Below are 19695 nucleotides of genomic sequence, written 5' to 3' on the forward strand. Positions count from 1 at the left end.
AAGGACCCCCGCTGCCAAATGCTCAGAGGAGGAGCGCTGCCGCCTCGGGCGGCAAAAACCCTGGCGCCGCTCCTGGTGAAAACCTCCCAGGGTCTCTGCCAATCTGACCCGGGGGCCAATTCCTTCCTGACCCCAAACCTGGCGATCGGTTGGACCCTGAACATGTAGGCGAGACCCACCAGCCAGACACCTGGGAAAGAATTCAGAGCCCTCCCCAGCTCGTGTCCCATCTGCGATTGTTGGGGATCTTTGCGGCTAGCAGTCGCAGATCGGCTCCATGCCATCCCGTCATACCATCCCCTCCAGAAACGTATCCGTTCAGTCTTGGATACAGTTGGGTTCTCCCCGCACTGCTCCCCTTGGAACAGCCAACCGAAGGGGCGCGGGAGGAAAGAATTACTAGTAGACGGCACAGAGGACGGATTCAAATAGAAGGATCCAGCCCCTCCCCCAAACACACATTTGGGGAGTTGCTGTTTCTACTGGCGCTCCTGGTTTTCCCATTGCAAAACAGCCCCCTCTTTTCTTCCCAACCCCGAGGGGACCAAAACTTGCACAGAAATATCCCTGCCCCTACGTGGGTTTTTTTTCCATTATTGCCACGAGGGGGCGCTGTGTCCCCCAAGGGCCAGACCCTTGGGTGCAAAATCAGATGCAATTTAAAGCCATCCCTACAAAAAGTACCTGCCCCTGCTGCTTCTGTTTGCACAGGCCCTGGGGTTAGGGAAGGGGGGAAATGCTCCAGGCGCTTGGCCACCACGTCCTGCCCCACTGAACTCAGTGGGGGGGGGGGTTACAGTTGCATTCATGGGGTGCAGAATGGAGTGCTAAAGGCCTGCTAGGCCTAGCAATGCTCTCTGCTCGCCCAGCCAGGGCGTGGGCATCCTCATTTGGAGAGACAGGCCTGGAAAGTGCCATTCCCAACACAGGTCTGTGACTATCTTCATGCATGGGAGTGGGCCATTATGCAGGTATGCAATCGAATGCAGGGGGAAAGGCCCCTATAACTCAATAGGGACTGGAGTGAGGGTTCGCAGGGCTGGGGGGATGGTCCGCTGTGTATGGGGATAGACAGAGAGGGGGGTGCCTGGGGATAGATAGCTAGATAGAGGAATGCATAGATAGACGGGAAAACGACTAATGCAATGGTGCCTTTCCTATGTGGGACCCTGCCCCACCTGGAAATCCCTCTCCCAGCTATTCCTGCTCTCTAGATTCCCAGAGGGGAAGCCAGCCACAGGGGACCATGCCGGTTATCTGGACAGACCTGCCGCCTGGCGCAGGCCAGAAGTTCCAGCCCATATCTGGCCAGGGAGCTAACACGGATTAACTCAATCTAAGGTATTTACCTGGACTCTCTTACCCTATTATGTGAGCACCTCACAGCTGCTCTGTTGATCCTCACACACACACACACACACACACACCCATCCCGCGAGGGAGGGCAAGGCTGTTCATCCCCATTGTAGATTGGGGAAACTGAGGCACGCTATGGTAAAGTGACTGGCCCACGGTCACAGGAGGGAATAGAACCCAGGTTTCCCCAAGGCGGAGGCTTGAACCCGGCTCACGGGGCCAGCCGGGCTTCGGGGACCCCCTCTCCCCACCCCTGCTCAGTCCTCTCCACTCCCCTCCTCCCCCTAGGCCTGGGGGCTAGGACTCCCAGAGTGCGGGAGGAGGAGAGGGGGGTCTCGAACAGGTGTTGGGGGGGGTCTCGACCCGCTGCTGGCCCCGTGGGGATACACAGGAGGGTCCCGGGCTGAAGAGACGCGGAGCTCCCGCCCGTCTCCGATCCTTGCTCCAGCCCCTGGCCCGGGCCCCTCCCTAGAGCCCGCGTGGGGCAGGACGGGGAGGGAGGAGCCCAGTCCCAGTCCCCGTCCCCGCAGCTGTCGGCGCCTCTCAGTCCGGCGCTGGGTGGAGCAGGAGCCCCGGGGAACGAGCGCCCCAGCCCGGCTGCAGGGAGACCCCCTGCCCCGCTCCCCCGCCGGCGGGGAGAGGAGACCGGCCCCAGCGAGGGGGGAGCCCAGGGCCGGTGAGCGCGGCAGCCGCCAACAGGTACCTGGCAGGGCTGCCCCGGGGGGAGCTGGGACCCTGTCCGGACCCCCTGCCCTCTCCTACCCCGGGGGGAGCTGGAACCCCTGGCTGGACCCCCTTCCCGGGACCTCCAGACCCCCCTTCTCGGGACCCCCCCTGATCCTCTCCTCCCCTGGGGGACCCCTGGCTGGACCCCCCCCCCCGGTTCCCAGGATTTCTGCTCCCTATATGCCCCTTCCTAGGTGCCCCTTGGACTCCCCTTCCCCCATAGAGAGCTAGGACCCCATGACTGGGTCCCCCAGAGGGAGGTGCCCTGAGCGCTGATTTTTATCCCGTTTCTGGGCTGGGCTGTACCTCTTGGACCCCCCTTCCTGAGCCTCACTACACCCCCCTTCCTGGGCCTCCACCCCCCTGATCCCCTGCCTAGATCCCCCTATGGGACCACCTGCCTAGATCCCCCTATGCAAGCCCCCGATTGCCCCCACCCATGGGGGGAGCTGGGCCCCCTGCCCTGACCCCCTGAAGGGGAGGTTCAGGGGGGCAAGAGGCCTGGGAAGGGGGGATCCAGCCAGGGGGAGCTGGGATCTCTGCCCCCCCCACACATCCCCCCCCACCCCGGGCAGCTGCCATCTCTGCCCATGCTCCCTTGCAGCTGGCCCTGGACATGCCCCTCCTGGAGCTGGGATCTCTGCCCGCAGTCCTTCCGATGCCGTCATCCCTGGAGCATAGATTGTTGGCATCCCTGTCTCCCCGCTACTGAGCCCCCGTCTCCCCGCGCTGCCCCCCAATGCAGCCGCAACCTTGGCTGACCTGTAGCTTAGAAAGGTTTGTTTGTTTTGCTGCTTTCCAGGCTCCCTGACCCCTGTACGGAGAGAGGAGGAGAAGGAAAGACACCAGCCCACAGCTCTGTCCTTGCGCCAGGCTGGGCCAGGAATCCGGATTCCCTCCCAATCCCCTGCCGCTCTTGGGGCTGGAAATCCACATTCCCCTGGTCCTGCTCTAGGATTCTGGATTGCACCTTTCCTCCCCCGCCCGAAGGCCATGCAAAAGGGGAAGTGTGAACTCCTCCCCGATCTGCCCCCAAGGCTCTCGGTGGAGCCCCAGGCATGGCCGGGAGGCCGAGACGTCCGGGTGACGGTCCGAGTGCCCAGCTCCCAGCCTGAGGATTATGCTGCCCCGGGGCTGGGGCAGAGAAAGACCCTGGTCGTCCTGGATATCGTCTGTCTGCTCGTGGGTGAGTGCGGCGTGGGTTGTGGATCCACCTTCCCTGGGACCCCTGGCTCCTGGTTCTCCTTCCCGCAGGGGAGCTGGCACCCCTGCCTCCCCTTTCCCTGGGACTCCTGCCCTCTTCGATGTAGTGCCGCGGATCCCAAAGCTGTGCCCTGGCCTTGAAATGCAGCCACCTCTGGGGAGGAAACTTGGGCCAGGACTTGAGCTGGAGGGCGTCAAGGGGGGGGGGGGGGGGAGTTGATGCCAGCTGGTCTGGGGGAGGAAGTTGAGTTACTAGCTGCCCCATGGAGGCAAAGACCATGTCTCCCTGTAGACAGAAGCGCCGGCTCTTATTCTGGGGCGGGGGCGACTTGGCTCCAGCGCAGTTTGAAGTCGATCGTCCCCATGCTGCAAATGGCAGGGAAGCCAGGTTAGCCGGCTGGAGTGCGAGGATCCGTTGGGTTTGCCGGGAATGAAACCAATGACTCCGTGGAGTCTGGATCTGCGCAACCCTGACAATTCAAAGCTCCAGGTCTCGGGTGGCGTGTCCGGGGCATCAGTTAGGCCCCAAACCTTCTCCTCTGGGAGGATATTTAATAGTACTGTAGCTGCAGGGATCTCACGTGGATCTAGCCGCCTTTCCCCATCAGGGCAGCATCTGGCGCTTTCAGATCCTGTTACTCACTAAACGGCTGGTGTCGCTAAGGGAAAAGCGAGGAAAACACGTTAGGCTGGGAAGGAGAATAAGATGGAAAATATTCTAGTGGCATCAATGGGCCAGACCCACCAGGGGTGCTGGGCTCAGTTCAGAGCCGTCTGCAGAAGGATCCATCATTAGACGGATGGAGCATGGCTTGAGGCCTGGGAAAAAAGCCTCTTACGCGTGAAGAGAGAGATTAACGTTGTGGGAGTGTTAGAGGCAAATGAGGCCGAGAAGGTAGATCCGTTGGCTGTGCCTCGCGATACAAGGGGGAATTGAATGAAGCCAAAAGGTGGCTCACTCAAAACAGAGCAAAGGAAATACTTTCCACACGCAGGTTGGGTCCTTGGCCTGTGGAACTCCTTGCTACAAGATGTCCTTGATTTCAGCAGGATTTTGTTTTTTTTTTAAAGGGGAAGGGCTAATGAGACTATCTGGAGTTAGAGGGCTAAAAAAGTAATAACCAAGAGGTTTGAAAGGACTAGATAGGGCCTGTTTGTGTATAAATCAACCTTTGAATCTTGGAGGTTAATATGTATTCTCCCTTAACTGCTGACAACAGAGTTTTATTCTCTGGCCCTGCCTGCTCAGAGACAGGGTAGTGAGCTAAACGGATCCACCAGTCCATCACCCGTCTGGTTTCTGATGTCTCTGTCTATATATAGGCAGAAATATCCTGGGATAATCTACAGGGGCGATCTATTTTGGGGACTGGGGGGCCAGATACGTAAAACTGGGCAGATAATGGATTTTTTGGTTTGTTTCTTTCACCGAAACAGCGAAGCAAAATAATCGTTTTGGGTCGAAGGAAATATTTCCGTTTGACCGAATCAAAATGTTTTGCCTTGACTGTAACCGTTTTGAAACATCGCGGGGGGAAAAGGGGGGGGTTAAATAAAACTGGAGGAAATTTTGGAAGGAAAAGAGTCGTTAATCAGAATGCTTTGACTTTATTTGATGTCTGGGCACACCATCGGTTGAGCAGACCTGATGTGCGGAACAACCTGTGGAACTCCTTGCCAGAGGATGTTGTGAAGGCCAAGACTAGAACAGGGTTCAAAAAAGAACTAGATAAATTCCTGGAGGATAGGTCTGTCAAGGGCTATTCGCCAGGATAGGTAGGGATGGTGTCCCTAGCCTCTGTTTGCCAGAAGAAATGGGCGATAGGGGATGGGTGGTATGGTATGGGGAGAGGCAGGACTGGCCTTACAGGTGGGCGACTCCCAGGGCACCATGGTCAGGGGGGTGTTGTGGACACAACTCTTCCCCCCACCCCCACCCTCAGCCAGCCTAAAACCCCTTTAATCTCCGAGTGCTGGGCCTGGAGGAGGGGAAGGGCTGGGGCACCCCACCTGGGGGCTCCTACCATGCATCGGACTCTCGCTTCTAGTCCCAGCCAGGCCAGGAAGGGATGGGATTTCCTTTTCCCCTGCATGGACCGCTCCCAGGACTGAGTCAAACCCACCTCTGGGAAGCTCCGTGGCTGCTGGCTGGGAGCCCAGCTCTGAAGGCAGCCCCTCTGCCAGCAGCAGAAGTGAGGGTGGCAATCCTGTGTTGCCCTACAATAGCCTTGCGACCCCCTCGCCCCCAGGACCTCCATTTGGGGCGAAACCCCCTCGGTTACAACACGGTGACATTTCAGATTGAAATATCGGAAACCAGGACATGTTCGGGTTTTTAAAACCCTATGACCATGACATTGACCAAAGTGGACCCCATTGCAGAGAGGCCGTGCTGGGGTCAATCTGTTTCCAAACCCATTTACAGACCCTATTTCAGTTCCGCGTCGGTCAGATCGTTCTTGCACGGACGTCGCGTGCCCTGGGATCCAGCCCCTCACCATCTGTCATGCATGTTGCCTCACAGCCCCTCTGTGTGGTAGGACCCCTGGGGAAACTGAGGCACAGAGAAGCAAGGGACTTGCCCAAGTTCTGTGGCGGGGTTGGGAACTGAGCTCTCCCAGGTCCCGGCTAGCACACTGGGCCATCCTTCCTCTCTATAGCCCCCTGACCCAACTGCACTGATGGCTAGCCATTGGACTCAGAGGGGCAGTCAGTGGGGTGAACCAGGGGAGTATCTTGGCACATTAGCAGAGCTGGGGGTGCCATGGGGAGGGATCCGAGTCAGTTTGGCTTGGGGAGCAGCAAGAGATGCCGCGTCAGCCCCGCCACTCTGAGGGATGGGGGTCGCTGCTGGACTGGGGGAGCTCAGTGGCTGGGGGGGGGCCTTCAGGTCTAAGGGGTTGGATCATGTTGGGGAGGGGGCAGGATGGCGTGGGTCAGATCCTGGGGGAGAGGGAGGCTGGCAGAGTGGATCGTGAGGGTCGGAGTTGGAGAAGGGGTCGGATTGGTGGGGGGCAGACTGGCAGGGTGGATCGTGGGGGTTGGGGCAAGGTGGGTGGGGCTGAATTCTAGGGGGAAAGGTGGGGGGATGGGGTTGGATTGCAAAGGGAGGCTGTTTGGGGGGATTGGGTCATGGGGGGGTGTTAAATTGGGGGGGAGGGGAGGACTCACTGGTGGGGCAGGTGGTGGGGATTGGGCTGTGGGGAAGGCGGGGGTCAGGTTGGGCGAAGGACGGACAACGCTGATCTCCAGAAGGCTCTGGGATAAGGCATCGGGGTGAGGGGGGGGGGGGTTAAGAAAGGGTCACAGGCTGTGCCAGATCATGACCCCCTTACCCCCGCCGGGGCTCTGCCCACATCCCAACCATCCCCCAGTGCCAGGGAGCACCCGTGCCATCATCCCAACCCATCGGGACCCCCCGTCCGCTGCAGGACCCCAGTGCTTCCCTCCTTCTGCCAGCATAGCCCACCCCAGGATCGGGGCCCTGGTTTGGGCAGTGCCCCCTGCCAGTACCTCCCCCCCCGCCCCATGGGTCTGCAGGGGGGGCTCCCCTCCTCTCTCTGCCTCAGCCTCTCGCCCGCTTTTCTCTTTCTCCTCCCGCCCTGGTTCCAGCCCGTCCCTGCCACCCTCCCTTCCCAGCCTTGAGCCCTTGGCCGCCGTTCAGGGCTGGCCACGCCCGGCAGCTGTTGCCTGCTCCTCTCCCTAGGACGCTCCGTGCCCCTTGGCCTCTCCTGCCGCTGGTTCCACCTGCTTCCGCCCCTCGCTGTCCGGCCCCAGGAGCGCAGGGCCGGGCAGGCCGGTGCCTGCTGAACCTAATCGGGAGTGGGGGAGAGTTTCTGGCCCTATACACCCCCCCGGGGGCGAAGGGGTGCTACAGGGGTATCCATGCCCAGCCCTTGCTGGTGTCAGGGCTGGCACACCCGTCCCGAGTGCAAAGGGTGCGAGTGCCTGCAGGCCTCGCACGCTCGTGCCCTGCAGGCCATGGGATCCGTTTGCCAGAGCACTAGTCCCAAGAGCCCCCCTCCCCCACCCGTGCAAGATTGACCCACTGAGGCACAAGCCCCGGGAATCCCTCCCTCCCCCGCAGCACGGTAGGGTACCCCCTCCCAGGCCCTGTTCTCTCCCTCCCAGCCCGGCACCTGGGCTTGAACGGCAGGGAGCCCCTAGCCCCCAGCAGCCAGCCAGGGGGGGTGGGGTACGCCCGAACATGGACAAGAGAGGGACTATTAATAGCCCAGCCCGCTCCGAATAGCCGGGAAGTTTGGCGTGTCTGAGATGACTGGGGCGCCGCGGCTGGGCAGGGCTGGGTCAAGGGCAGGCTGGGGGCACCTGGCTGTCGTCGACAGAGCTGATGTAGACCAGGGCAAGGGGCTGAGTGGGTGTCCCCCCCCCCTTTCACTGTCACTGTGGTGCCCCCCCCCCCGGCACATAGGGCATCTTCCTGCTGTTACAGCAGTGCCTCCCCCCCCCCGGTGGGAGAAGTGCCCCCCAATGTCCTGGCAGCGCCCTCGGTGGGAGAACGGTGCTCCCCCGCTCACCTGGCTGAATCACGCCCTCTGTGGGCACAGACTCATGCCCCAGGAACACATGCACTGGCTAAGAAGCTGCCTTCGGCTAGTAGCCCGCAAGGAGATTGACGGCTTCGCACAAGCTGCCCCTCGGTGGATGTGATTGCACGCCTGCCCGCCCCTCTCGCACGGCGGTGTCCTGGCAACAAGAAGCTACCCCACGCTCGGCTAGCCGAACCCCCGTGCGCAACACGTTTGCGCCCCCCCTCCCCGGGGCTGGAGGCCCTGGCGCTCCCCCAAGGGGGCAGGTTGCTGAAGGCGTGACGGGCGCGTGCCCCTAAAGCCCCAGGCTGGTCTCTCGCTGCCGCGCAACCCTCCCCTCCTCCTCCCGCCCCCTGGATTTCAGGGTGTTTGGACTTTTCTTCTGTCCAAACCCCATGCTCCAATGGAGGGCACTGAATTACACTGGCTGGGGATCTGGCCCCAGTGGGTTGGGGCTCCCGGTCACGGCTGGCGTGTCCGGCACCGCTCTGGACGCGCTGCTGTCACCCCCAGCCCTGGGCTCTCCGTACAAATACGTCCCTGCCCAGGCAGGTCACAGAGCAGCCAAGTGAGGATGGAAACCTGGAGCTGGCTCAAGCCAGTCCCTGGGGTCTTGGTATCCGCACAGCGTGGGAGTCACTGGGAGCTGGGTGTGGTCCAGCCTTGGGCCAGGCCAGCCGTCCCCATGAGTCTCAGATCTTGGACATCAAAGCTGGGGGCGGCTCCTTCCTGCCCCGGGACGCAGAGCTGTTACTGGTGTGACTGTGTTCCTCTCGGAGAACGCCCCCTGCAGCCACCAGGGTGACATGCCCAGCCTTGGGGGGCTCCTGCCCCAAGCTGGCAGTGCCCCCAGGTGGACATTCTCAGCTCTGGCGTCCTCGCTTTCTCCCTGCCCGCCTTAAGGGTGGGAGCGCCCCCTGCTGGCCCCCCAGGAAAGCACACCGAGCCCTAGCCACTCACCCGTCGCGCAGTGCCCCCTGCTGGGAGGAGGGAGTCAGGTGCCCCCTCCTAGGTCCCAAGATGCTCTGCAGGCATCGCCCTGGCCCTTGGCGGGCGGCCTGGCCCGTCGGAAAGAGCGATCCTGAGAAAACTCGTTTGCCAAGCGAGACGGGAAGGGAGGGAACCTGGGAACCGAACGTGGAAACATCCTTCTCAGCCCCAAAAAGGAGCCCTGAGTCCCCTGGGAGGGTTATGCAGCCTCGTTGTCTCTTAAAGTGACAGCCCAGGCACTGCCTGCTAGGACGCCTGGGTCCCACCAGGGCTTGAATCCCACCGAACTGAAGCAGAAAGGGGAACCGTTTGCATTCCCTATGTCAACCTCATTGGGATCTTCTTCCATCTCTTCACACTCCCGTCCCAGCCTGCTAGTGCCCGGGTTCATGCTCCCAGCTTCTGAGTGCACCAGGATCCTCGTGCCAGGGCGCTAGTGCCAGGACATGCACACCCTGCTCACCAGGATCCTCGTGCCAGGGCACTAGTGCCAGGACATGCACACCCTGCTCACCAGGATCCTCGTGCCAGGGCACTAGTGCCAGGACATGCACACCCTGCTCACCAGGATCCTCGTACCAGGGCGCTAGTGCCAGAACATGCACATCCTGCTCACCAGGATCCTCGTGCCAGGGCGCTAGTGCCAGGACATGCACACCCTGCTCACCAGGATCCTCGTGCCAGGGCGCTAGTGCCAGGACATGCACATCCTGCTCACCAGGATCTTCGTGCCAGGGCGCTAGTGCCAGGACATGCACACCCTACTCACCAGGATCCTCGTGCCAGGGCACTAGTGCCAGGACATGCACACCCTGCTCACCAGGATCCTCGTGCCAGGGCACTAGTGCCAGGACATGCACACCCTGCTCACCAGGATCCTCGTACCAGGGCGCTAGTGCCAGAACATGCACATCCTGCTCACCAGGATCCTCGTGCCAGGGCGCTAGTGCCAGGACATGCACACCCTGCTCACCAGGATCCTCGTGCCAGGGCGCTAGTGCCAGGACATGCACACCCTGCTCACCAGGATCCTCGTGCCACGGTGCTAGTGCCAGGATTTGCAAGCCCAGCTCACCGGGAGCCACACCCCTGAGAGCACTAGCACAGTGGTTCCCACGCCCAGCGTCTGATCACGCTGGTGTCCAAGCACCCCAGTGCCAGGCTTCCTGCTCCCAGCCTGGTGTGCAGCAGGGCCCACCCGGCGGGATTCACACTTAAGTTCCCCAGCATGCTCGGATCCAGGCCCGTTGCCTGGTTTCACGCTTGTAGCCCCCACGTGCGACAGGATCAGTGCACGGGAGCATCAGGGTCTCTGCTCCCACGTCACCAGGGTCTGTTCACCGTTGCCCAGACTGGTGCTTCCAGCCCCCAACGCTGCAGGGGTCTCTCTCGGACGCAGGGTTCATGGTGGAGAGGAGACAAGCTGGGCCAGTGAGCCTTTTTGTCTTCTAACGAGGGAGGGGGAATTTGGCTTTACTGCCCCTTTAAGAGCCAGACACAGACGTGGCTTCTTGGAATCAGGAGCTCACCCGTCCTGGCTGGAACTTTAAGGCCTAATCTCCCCCCGCCCCTCACCCCCCATCGCTGGCTCCTGCCAGCAGCCCTAATGCAAAGCAGATTGCACCCTGTCCCAGCATCCAAGTTCTGCTCCTGCTGGGATCAGAGGGGAGATCTCCCCACTCTGCTCCCAGATCAACGTTGAGGGGGGGCTGCCACCTGTTGGGGTCTGAGCCATGTGCCCTGCCTTGGGGTGGTGGGGGAGGGGAGAGCCCCACCAAAGCAATGAGGCTGGTTCCTGGAGGTGGGGTATCAGGAGAGGGGGGGCTGTCACAGCCCAGTCATGGGGGGGTGCAGCAGGATGGAGGGGGATGAGTCATGGACCAGACCTGAGGGGGAGCAGGATATTGTGCGTGGGGGTGGGGTGGGCTGGTCCCTGGGGTGGGGGTGTGGAGGCAGTGGGATGGGGGTTGGATGGTTTGACATGATGCCTGGGGGAAGGGCAGTGGGATTTGGGGGGTCACAGAGTGATCTTGGGTGGGAGAGGTGTCAGTATTGGGGGGTTGTTGCAGGGTGGGGGCAGGGTGTCATGAGCTGGTGCCCGGGGGCGAGAGAGGCAGTGAGATTGGGGGGGGAGAAGGGAGGACAGTCCCTAGGGGGGGCAGTCAGATTGGGGTGTCCTGAGCCAGTCCCTGTGGCGGAAGCTCGTGGGATTGGGGCGGGGGGGGGGCTCACAGCTGCCCCTGGGGCTGGGTTAGCCCCTGCTCAGCGCCCCGCTCTCTCTTCCTGCTGCAGCCTCCGTCCCGTTCTTGGTCTGTGAGGTTGGCTTGGTCCCCCCCATGCGCCGCGGCTTCTACTGCAACGACAGCAGCATCCGCTACCCGCTCAAGCAGGCGGAGACGGTCAGCGACACGGTGCTGATCTCGGTGGGGATCCTCATCACCTCCGTCTCGGTGAGTCGCTGCGAGAGGAGAGAGCCCCCTGCAGCACAGCGCCCCCTAGCGCCGCACTGGGGCAAACACTGCCTGCCAGGGGAGAGCGCCCCCTGCTGAGCCCCCACCCCGCTCCCTGCAGCCCAGCGCCCCCTAGCGCCCCCTGGGGCAAACACTGCCTGCCAGGGGAGAGCGCCCCCTGCTGAGCCCCCACCCTGCTCTGTGCAGCACAGCGCCCCCTAGCACCGCACTGGGGCAAACACTGCCTGCCAGGGGAGAGCGCCCCCTGCTGAGCCCCCACCCTGCTCCCTGCAGCCCAGCGCCCCCTAGCGCCCCCTGGGGCAAACACTGCCTGCCAGGGGAGAGCGCCCCCTGCTGAGCCCCCACCCTGCTCCCTGCAGCCCAGCGCCCCCTAGCGCCCCCTGGGGCAAACACTGCCTGCCAGGGGAGAGCGCCCCCTGCTGAGCCCCCACCCTGCTCTGTGCAGCACAGCGCCCCCTAGCACCTCACTGGGGCCAGCCCTGCCTGCCAGGGGAGAGCGCCCCCTGCTGAGCCCCCACCCTGCTCCCTGCAGCCCAGCGCCCCCTAGCGCCCCCTGGGGCAAACACTGCCTGCCAGGGGAGAGCGCCCCCTGCTGAGCCCCCACCCTGCTCCCTGCAGCCCAGCGCCCCCTAGCGCCGCACTGGGGCAAACACTGCCTGCCAGGGGAGAGCGCCCCCTGCTGAGCCCCCACCCTGCTCCGTGCAGCACAGCGCCCCCTAGCGCCGCACTGGGGCCAGCCCTGCCTGCCAGGGGAGAGCACCCCCTGCTGATCCCCCTGCGACATTCCCTGCAGGGTGTCAGGGGCTGAGTATGAGAGGCTGGAGGTGGCAGAGGGGTGGGCTCTGGGTAGCTCATGCCCATGTGCCCCTTACAAAATGCTAGCCATGCCCCTCAGCGCAGAGCACCTGTTTCCAACCCTTCCTCCGAAGCATCAGCCATTGGCCTAGGAGACAGGATCCCAGCCTTGGCACAATCCGCTTCCGCTGAACCCCGCCTCCAGCAGGCTGCTTGCCTTGCGGAACTCCCTGCTGCAGGGTGTGGGGCAGGATAGGAGGGGTGAGGCAAAATATTGGGGGGGCAGGGCTGGCTTTAAAAACGGGGGTTGGGTGGGATGAGATTATGGGGTAAACCAAGGGGCTGGGGGGAATTGAGTCCTGCTGGTCTGCAAAGTGCATAGGGAGGCACCCCCCCCCCCCCAGCTTCCCACAGCCCTGGGGGCTGGTCCGTGTCCCAACACATGGAGCGGGGATCTGGCTGGGACGGCTGCCCGTCTCAAGCTGCCGTCCCCCGGTGCTTCCCCGTCTTGCCATGCAGATCGCCCTGGGCGAGAGCTACCGCATCCACTCCCTGCGCCTGGGCTCCCGCTCCTTCGTCCCCAACCCCTACGTGGCCGTCCTCTACAAGGAGATCGGCGCCTTCCTCTTCGGCTGCACCGTGGGCCAGTCCCTCACCAACATGGCCAAGATCACCGTCGGCCGCCTCCGCCCCCACTTCCTGGCCGTCTGCCGGCCGGACCTCGCTCTCCTCAACTGCTCCCGGGGCTACGTGGAGGAGTACGCCTGCACTGCGGGGCCGTCGCAGGAGAAGGAAGCCAGGTGAGCTCCCGGGGGCACTGTCCCTTTAAGGCGGGGTGGGGGGTTGAGGTAAAGGAAGGGGTCCCCTCTAGTGGAGCCAGCTGCAGGGTGTGGGCCCAGATTTGGGGGGGGGTCCCCCGGTGGTGACACCTGGCCTTACAGGCTCGGGCTGTCTGTGTCCAGCAGCCTGGCCTAAAAAAAAATCCCCTATAGATTTCCCATAGAGCCCTCCAGCCCTGTCCCTGCCCCCCCGGAGGTCTAGGCTTGCAGCCCCTCTGTAATTCCCTGCCATTCGCCCAGCCGCCCGCCTGCAGTTCTGCTCTCTCCCGGGGGCTAGGCCGGTTCTTCTTGGGCCAGAAGCGCTGCAGAGAAAACTCGTCGTAAACCAGCCAAGCGCCACCTGCCGAGACCGAAACCTCTGGGGCCCTCCTGCTTCACGCCCCGAGCTCTGCTGGGACAGACCCCGGGGGGTGCCGTAGGTGCCCACGTCCTTCAGACTCTTTGGCAGGGTGCAACCTCTTGGTTAAAGGTCAAAGAGAAGGGTTCCCAGGCCCTTTATACCACCAGCCCCCGGGCCTCTGGACCCCGGTCCGACCCAGTCTGCAGTAATTGCCCCCGCTGAGTTTAGTTCCTGGAGGGAGCTGGGCACCGTGCCGCCAGGGGGGCAGGACGCGGCCCATGGCTCGCCCTGATGCTCCAAGATGTGTGTGTCTGTAATACCCGGAGGGGTCCCATGGAGGCTGCCCTGCCCCAGTGTCTGGGGTTGTGGGGGTGGCTCTCCGTGGAGACTGCCCCCGCCTTGCTGGACAACCCCACGCCCTGGGCAGCAGCTTTGAACCCCCTGGCCTTGCCCTGGATGGGATCTAAGGCAGGCGAAGGGGTTGCTGGCGGGATGCCTCTGCACCCCTGGCGACAGGTGGTGCCGCCAGCTATAACCCTGGCCTTTATTTGCCCCCTTCTAGGAAGTCCTTCTACTCCGGCCACGCCTCCTTCGCCATGTACAGCATGACATACCTGGTGGTAAGCGCCCCCGCCCGGCCCCACAGAGCTTAACATATCTGATCATCCTAGAACCTCCCCCGGCAACCCTGGCCCCGTGCCTCGTGGGTCACGCCTGAACGCCCTGGGGCGGGGGTTCCCCTGGCCAGTGGAGCCCAGTGCAGAGGTCACTGGGGGGGCGGGGGCAGGGGACGATCTCTCCATAGAGCCAAGCTGGGGGTGGTCATTGGGGGGCAGGGGGAGATCTCCCCACAGAGCCAGGCCGGGTGCGGTCGCTGGGGGAGATCTCCCCACAGAGCCAGGCTGGGGGAGGTCATTGGGGGGCAGGGGGAGATCTCCCCGCGGAGCCAGGCCGGGGGAGGTCACTGGGGGGGCAGGGGGAGATCTTCCCATGGAGCCGGCTCAGGGGAGGTCGCTGGGGGGAGATCTCCTCGCGGAGCCAGGCCGGGAGAGGTCACTGGGGGGGCAGGGGGAGATCTCCCCACGGAGCTGGGCCGGGGGAGGTCGCTGGGGGGAGATCTCCCCACGGAGCCAGGCCGGGGGAGGTCGCTGGGGGGGCAGGGGGAGATCTCCCCGCGGAGCCAGGCTGGGGGAGGTCACTGGGGGGGCAGGGGGAGATCTCCCCGCAGAGCCAGGCTGGGGGAGGTCATTGGGAAGCAGGGGGAGATCTCCCCGCAGAGCCAGGCCGGGGGAGGTCACTGGGGGGGCAGGGGGAGATCTCCCCGCGGAGCCAGGCCGGGGGAGGTTGCTGGGGGGGCAGGGGGAGATCTCCCTGCGGAGCCAGGCCGGGGGAGGTCGCTGGGGGAGATCTCCCCGCAGAGCCAGGCTGGGGGAGGTCATTGGGAAGCAGGGGGAGATCTCCCCGCAGAGCCAGGCCGGGGGGAGGTCACTCGGTGCATGGTGGGATGACCCTGAAGGAGCAGCTGGGCCTGGCAGCCCCTCTTAGCCAGCGACCCCTGTCCAGGGTCCCACCCCGAGCCGGAGTGACTCCTCGGCAGGGAGTGGAGCCATGTGCCTGGAATAACCCAGCAGAGGGTCCCTCCGTGCCAGGCACTTCCTGCCAGAGTGGCAGTTGTCGGTGTGGGAGCCGGAGGGGTCCACACAGAGCCCACTGAGGGCCAGGACGCCTGGGTTCTATTCCTGGCGCTTGGAGGGGTATGGCTCCTTGGGGGTTAGAGCAAGGAGGTGCTGGGAGTCAGGACTCCTGGGTTCTCTCCCCAGCTGTGGGAGGACAGTGGGGTCTAGTGGTTAGAGCAGAGGGACCTGGGTATTGGGATGCCTGGGTTCTCTGGCTCTGAGAGTGGGGGGGGAGGGCGAGCAGAGAGCCCCCTCCAGTGGCTGATGGCAGAAAAGTAGTTCTGTGCCGCACGTGGCTACAGAGGCTTATCCAGCACCTGAGCAGCCGATTGTCTGAGGTGCAGCCAATGTCTGGCTGCCCCGGCTCCTGTCTCCTGGCTGGCCTAGGCTGCAGGGTAGTGCGGTCCGATGGATGAGGGGAAAGTCCTGATTCCCAGCCCCCCTGCTCTAACCACTAGACCCCACTCCCCGGAGCTGGGGATAGAACCCAGGAGTCCTGACCCTGCTCTCGGCACCTGTCCCACTCACTCCCCTCCTTTCCTCCACCCCCCGCACCCGACCGATCTCCCCCCTCATCGAAGTGGGTCAGTTTCCCGCTGCCGCCACCGCACCCGAATGGCCCCTTCCCCCTCCCCGGATGCCTGGGTCCGTGTGGCTAGCGATGGAGAAGGGCCCATTGTTCCCTTGGGGAGCGGCACAAACAGGTCCTTTATGCATCCCCGGCTGACGGGCCTGAATGGGGGGGGCTGGGAACGTGTCTCGGGCGGGGGCAGCGGTGACGCCACCGACTAGGACTGTGGGTAGCCCCCCAGCTCAGATGCCCTTTCTTCTTCTTGCTGTGCTGGGCGGGGGGAGGGGATGGGGGAGCAGCATTTGGGGGCAGCAGGGTTTGGGGGTGGGGCGTGAGGGGCGGGACATGGGGAGTAGGGGGCAGGAATCGGAGCGCAAGGGGGGAGCTGGTAGGGTTTTGAGGTGGGAGCAGCACCGTTTGGGGGGAGTGGGGACCAGGAGCAGCGCCCTCCCCCAATGCTCACCACCCCGCTTCTCCCCCTCCCCCGCCCCCCAGTTCTACCTGCAGGCGCGGTTAACCTGGCGGGGTGCTCGTCTGCTGCGCCCCCTGCTGCAGTTCGTCCTACTGCTGCTGGCGCTCTACACCGGCCTCACCCGCATCTCTGACTACTGGCACCACCCCTCGGACGTGGCTGTGGGCTTCCTGCAGGGGGCGCTCATCGCCTACTGGGTGGTAAGTGTGAGCCCCTGGCTGGCTGGCCGTCCCCCTGTCCAGGACGGATCAGTGCCTGGACCCCTCTAGGTCACCAGCTCGACTCTGGCCCGGCTCCCGGAGGTGTGAGGAGTGTGTCTGGTTTCTTAAACCGTTGGGGTCCATGTCCCAGCCCACCCCACGCTCCGTCCATGAGCCCGGCTGGGAGCCAGGACTCCTGGGTTCGTTCCCTAGCTCCGGGGTCTAGTGGGTTAAAGCGGGTGAGGGGACCGGGGTTCTGGGAGCCAGGACTCCTGGGTTCTATTCTTAGCTCTGGCAGAGGGAGTGGAGTGTAGGAGTGGAGTCTAGGATTTAGAGCAGGGTGGGCTGTGAGCCAGGACTCCTGGGATCTATTCCCAGCTCTGGGAAGGGAGTGGGGTCTAGTGGTTAGAGTTGGGGTGGGGCACTGGGAGTCAGGACTCCTGGGTTCTCTCCCCAGCTCTGGGAGGGGAGTGGGGTCTAGTGGTTAGAGCAGGGGGGGCTGGGAGTCAGGACTCCTGGGTTCTCTCCCCAGCTCTGGGAGGGGAGCAGTGTCTAGTGGTTAGAGCAGGGGGGGGGCTGGGAGTCAGGACTCCTGGGTTCTCTCCCCAGCTCTGGGAGGGGAGCGGTGTCTAGTGGTTAGAGCAGGGGGGGGGCTGGGAGTCAGGACTCCTGGGTTCTCTCCCCAGCTCTGGGAGGGGAGTGGAGGTCTAGTGGTTAGAGCAGGGGGGCGCTGGGAGCCAGGACTCCTGGGTTCTCTCCCCAGCTCTGGGAGGGGAGCGGTGTCTAGTGGTTAGATCAGTGTGGGGGCCAGAACCCAGGACTCCTGGTTCTGCTGCTGGCTCGTCTGACCTTGGGCCAGTCCCTTTCCCTCTCTACGGGGGCCGCAGCGGTGGAGGGAATGTGTGGAGAATGCTCTGACCTCCTTGGGTGGCAGGCGCTGGAGCCAGGGCCGGGATTCTCCCCCGTGTTCTCCCCACACCCAGCCTTGGGGGGAGGGGGCTGTGCAACCAGCCAGGAGCTGAGGGGCCGAAACGCCGTCGCTCCCAGGGCCGGAGCTGCGGGCTGCCAGGAAACAGCACAGGAAACGCCTCCTGCTTCAGAGTTAGAACAGGCAACAGGGAGGAAATCTTCCCTCATCACAGGGCTCCTGGCCAACCTCCCCGCCCCTTCCCTGGGGGCCCAGCGGCCCAGCTCCCTCCCCACAACCCCTGGGGGTCTTTAGCACAGCACAGCCCCAGCAGGAGGTGTGAACTCCCTTGGACTCATGTGGAAACTGAAGCACCAAGGGGGGAAGCGGCCTGGGGCTGGGAGTCAGGACTCCTGGGTTCTATCCCCAGCTCTGGGAGTGGGAGGGGATGGGTTAGAGCAGGGGGAGCTGGGGGGTCCTATTCTTGCCTTACATACTGATTCACCCTATAGCCTGGGCCTATGGCTAAACTAGAGCCTGCCTCAGTTTCCCCTCCAGCTGTGGAATAAACCCCCGCCCCGAGAGCGGGGTGGGGGACAGGGTCATGTCAGTGCGATTAGCTCTCCCCCGCCCCCCTCCTTTTAGGTCTCTCCTGCCTCACACCCCGTTTTTCTCTCTCTCCTCTTCCTTCCAGGCCTTCCACATCTCAGGCATGTTCCGCCACAAGGCCCCAGCCTCCCGGCTGCCCCCGCTTTGCCCCGATAGCCCGGACTCCAGCGGCCACACCAACTGCTAGGCGTCGTGCCGGAACGGGGGGCTAGAGGGATCACCCGGCTGGGACCAGCACCCAGCAGGCCCCCGCACGGCGGAGGGAGAGCCAGCCCCACTTTCTGCTCCTCCACAGAGCACGTGGTCCCATGTGCTTCCTCTCTGGCAGGGCTGGGCTTTCCTGTGTTGCTCTGGTCGCCGCCGGCTGTTTTCCAAGCACTTTAATTTCCTCTTGGATGCCTGCCCTGGGTCAGGTCGTTGCCACCTCCCGAAAGGCTTCCTGTTGGGCGGGGTTCTCCTCTGTCCGTCGCAGGAAATCCTGCCTTCCTCTGGCTAGGGCATGGCAGGAAGTCTCACCTTCTTCTAACATGGATATTGCAGACGCATCCACACCTTCCTCTGGCAAGGGCATGGCAGGAAGTCCCGCCTGCCTTTGGCACGGCCATCACAGGAACGCTGCAGGAAGTCCCGCCTTCCTTTGACATGGGCATTACAGGAAGTCCCGCCTCTCCCCTCACCGCCCCCACACGCAGTGGGATTTCTCAGCTCACGGAAGGATTATGACGACGATTTGCATGATACGCTTTGGCCACCTTCCCGGACTCTGCTCCTCCAATGAAATGGCCCCTCCCTCCCCTCTCCGCGGCCGGGGAGGAGGGCTGTGATTGATGGACGGGGGATGAGGAGCGCGGGGAGAGCGGCAGGTGGTCGAACATGAAGGATGAACCATGGGCTGCTGGGCCTTAGGAGTGGGGTCCACAGGGGGGGCTCATCTGTGCCACGAGTGGCTCCCGTTCTCAGACGCTTCCAGGCCCCCCACTCTGGGGGGGGGCTGGACTGTGCCTCTCGCCCCCCCATGCCCAGCCAGCCCTGATAATGTGAATGGTATTTTTGTAATAAATGGTACAGACAATCGCCTGGGCTGGGGCTGGCTCTGGTGTGGGGAGCATGGGTCGGTCCCGGGGGTTTCAGGCAAGGGGCTTTCGTCCTCTCTGCAAGCCCTGCCTTGGCGGCTGCCCTCCAAGGCTCAGGCAGGAGATCGGGGCGGGGGGGGGTGAAGGAGGGGGCTATCGGGGGGGGGGGATTGTTGGGGACGGAGGGGCTAATTCCTAGCTCACGCAGGAGCTGCCTGGCCGCTCTATCCTGGCAGATGATCCTCCCCACATTCCTCCCGGCTGATAATGCTTCTTCCAGCTGCGTCCTGGGGCTGCGTCCTTGTGCGCTGGGATTGGGATGGGGGGAGGGAAACTATCCCATCCCTGCCCCCCCCCCGACACTTTTAACTAATAGGGGCTATTGTTTTATTCTCCTTTCCACCGTACAATCAGCGGGTCGGAGGATCCAGGGATGGGCTAGCAGGGGACTGTGGGCTGGGACTGAGGGGCACCGGCAAAGCTTGGGGGGGGGAACCTAGGGGGCTAGGATAGTGTGGGGGCTGCTGGTCAGGATTGAGAGGCACCTGCACAGCAGTGGGGTGGAGCGGGGAGCCCAGAGCTAGGATAACAGGAAGACTGTAAGTCAAGTGTGGGGGCACCGGCAAAGCTGGGGCGGGAGCCCAGGGGGCTGGGATAGTTGGAGGCTGCGGGTCGGGATTGAGGGACGCTGGGGGGGAATCCCTGGGCTGAGGTAGTAGGGGCTGTGGGTCGGGATGGAGGGGGGATCCCAGAGCTAGGAAGCAGGGGGCTGCAGATCGGGATTGAGGGACACTGGCGGAGCTGGGGGGATCCCGGGGCTGTGGGGATTGAGAGGCACTGGTGGGGCTGAAGTACAGCAGAGGGGTGGGAGGTGGGATCCAGTAGCACCCCCTGGCTGACGGTCCCAACCCCAGAGA

The 19695-nt window shown here is 63.4% G+C and overlaps 1 protein-coding gene across 1 annotated transcript; it reads left to right on the forward strand.

Annotated features, from left to right (window-relative positions):
* The first annotated feature begins 1887 nt into the window (after nt 1–1887).
* LOC128828031 (phospholipid phosphatase 3-like) lies at nt 1888–18779 on the forward strand. The gene is made up of 7 exons (XM_054012329.1): nt 1888–2055; nt 2885–3268; nt 11118–11275; nt 12611–12891; nt 13833–13890; nt 16013–16189; nt 17791–18779. Exons 2-7 carry the CDS (start codon nt 3076–3078, stop codon nt 17890–17892), a joined length of 969 nt encoding a protein of 322 aa, XP_053868304.1. The 5' UTR covers nt 1888–2055; nt 2885–3075; the 3' UTR covers nt 17893–18779.
* Nucleotides 18780–19695: the final 916 nt, after the last annotated feature.

This window comes from Malaclemys terrapin, chromosome 23, assembly GCF_027887155.1.
Source record: "Malaclemys terrapin pileata isolate rMalTer1 chromosome 23, rMalTer1.hap1, whole genome shotgun sequence".
Classification (NCBI taxonomy): Eukaryota; Metazoa; Chordata; order Testudines; family Emydidae; genus Malaclemys; species Malaclemys terrapin.

What these genes read in the sequence shown, in the direction of transcription:
- LOC128828031 (XM_054012329.1), top strand. Translation starts at nt 3,076, where the DNA reads ATGCAAAAGGGGAAGTGTGAACTCCTCCCCGATCTGCCCCCAAGGCTC. An exon ending in TATCGTCTGTCTGCTCGTGG is followed by an intron (nt 3,269 to 11,117) that starts GTGAGTGCGGCG and finishes TTCCTGCTGCAG; the next exon opens with CCTCCGTCCCGTTCTTGGTC. An exon ending in TCCTCATCACCTCCGTCTCG is followed by an intron (nt 11,276 to 12,610) that starts GTGAGTCGCTGC and finishes CTTGCCATGCAG; the next exon opens with ATCGCCCTGGGCGAGAGCTA.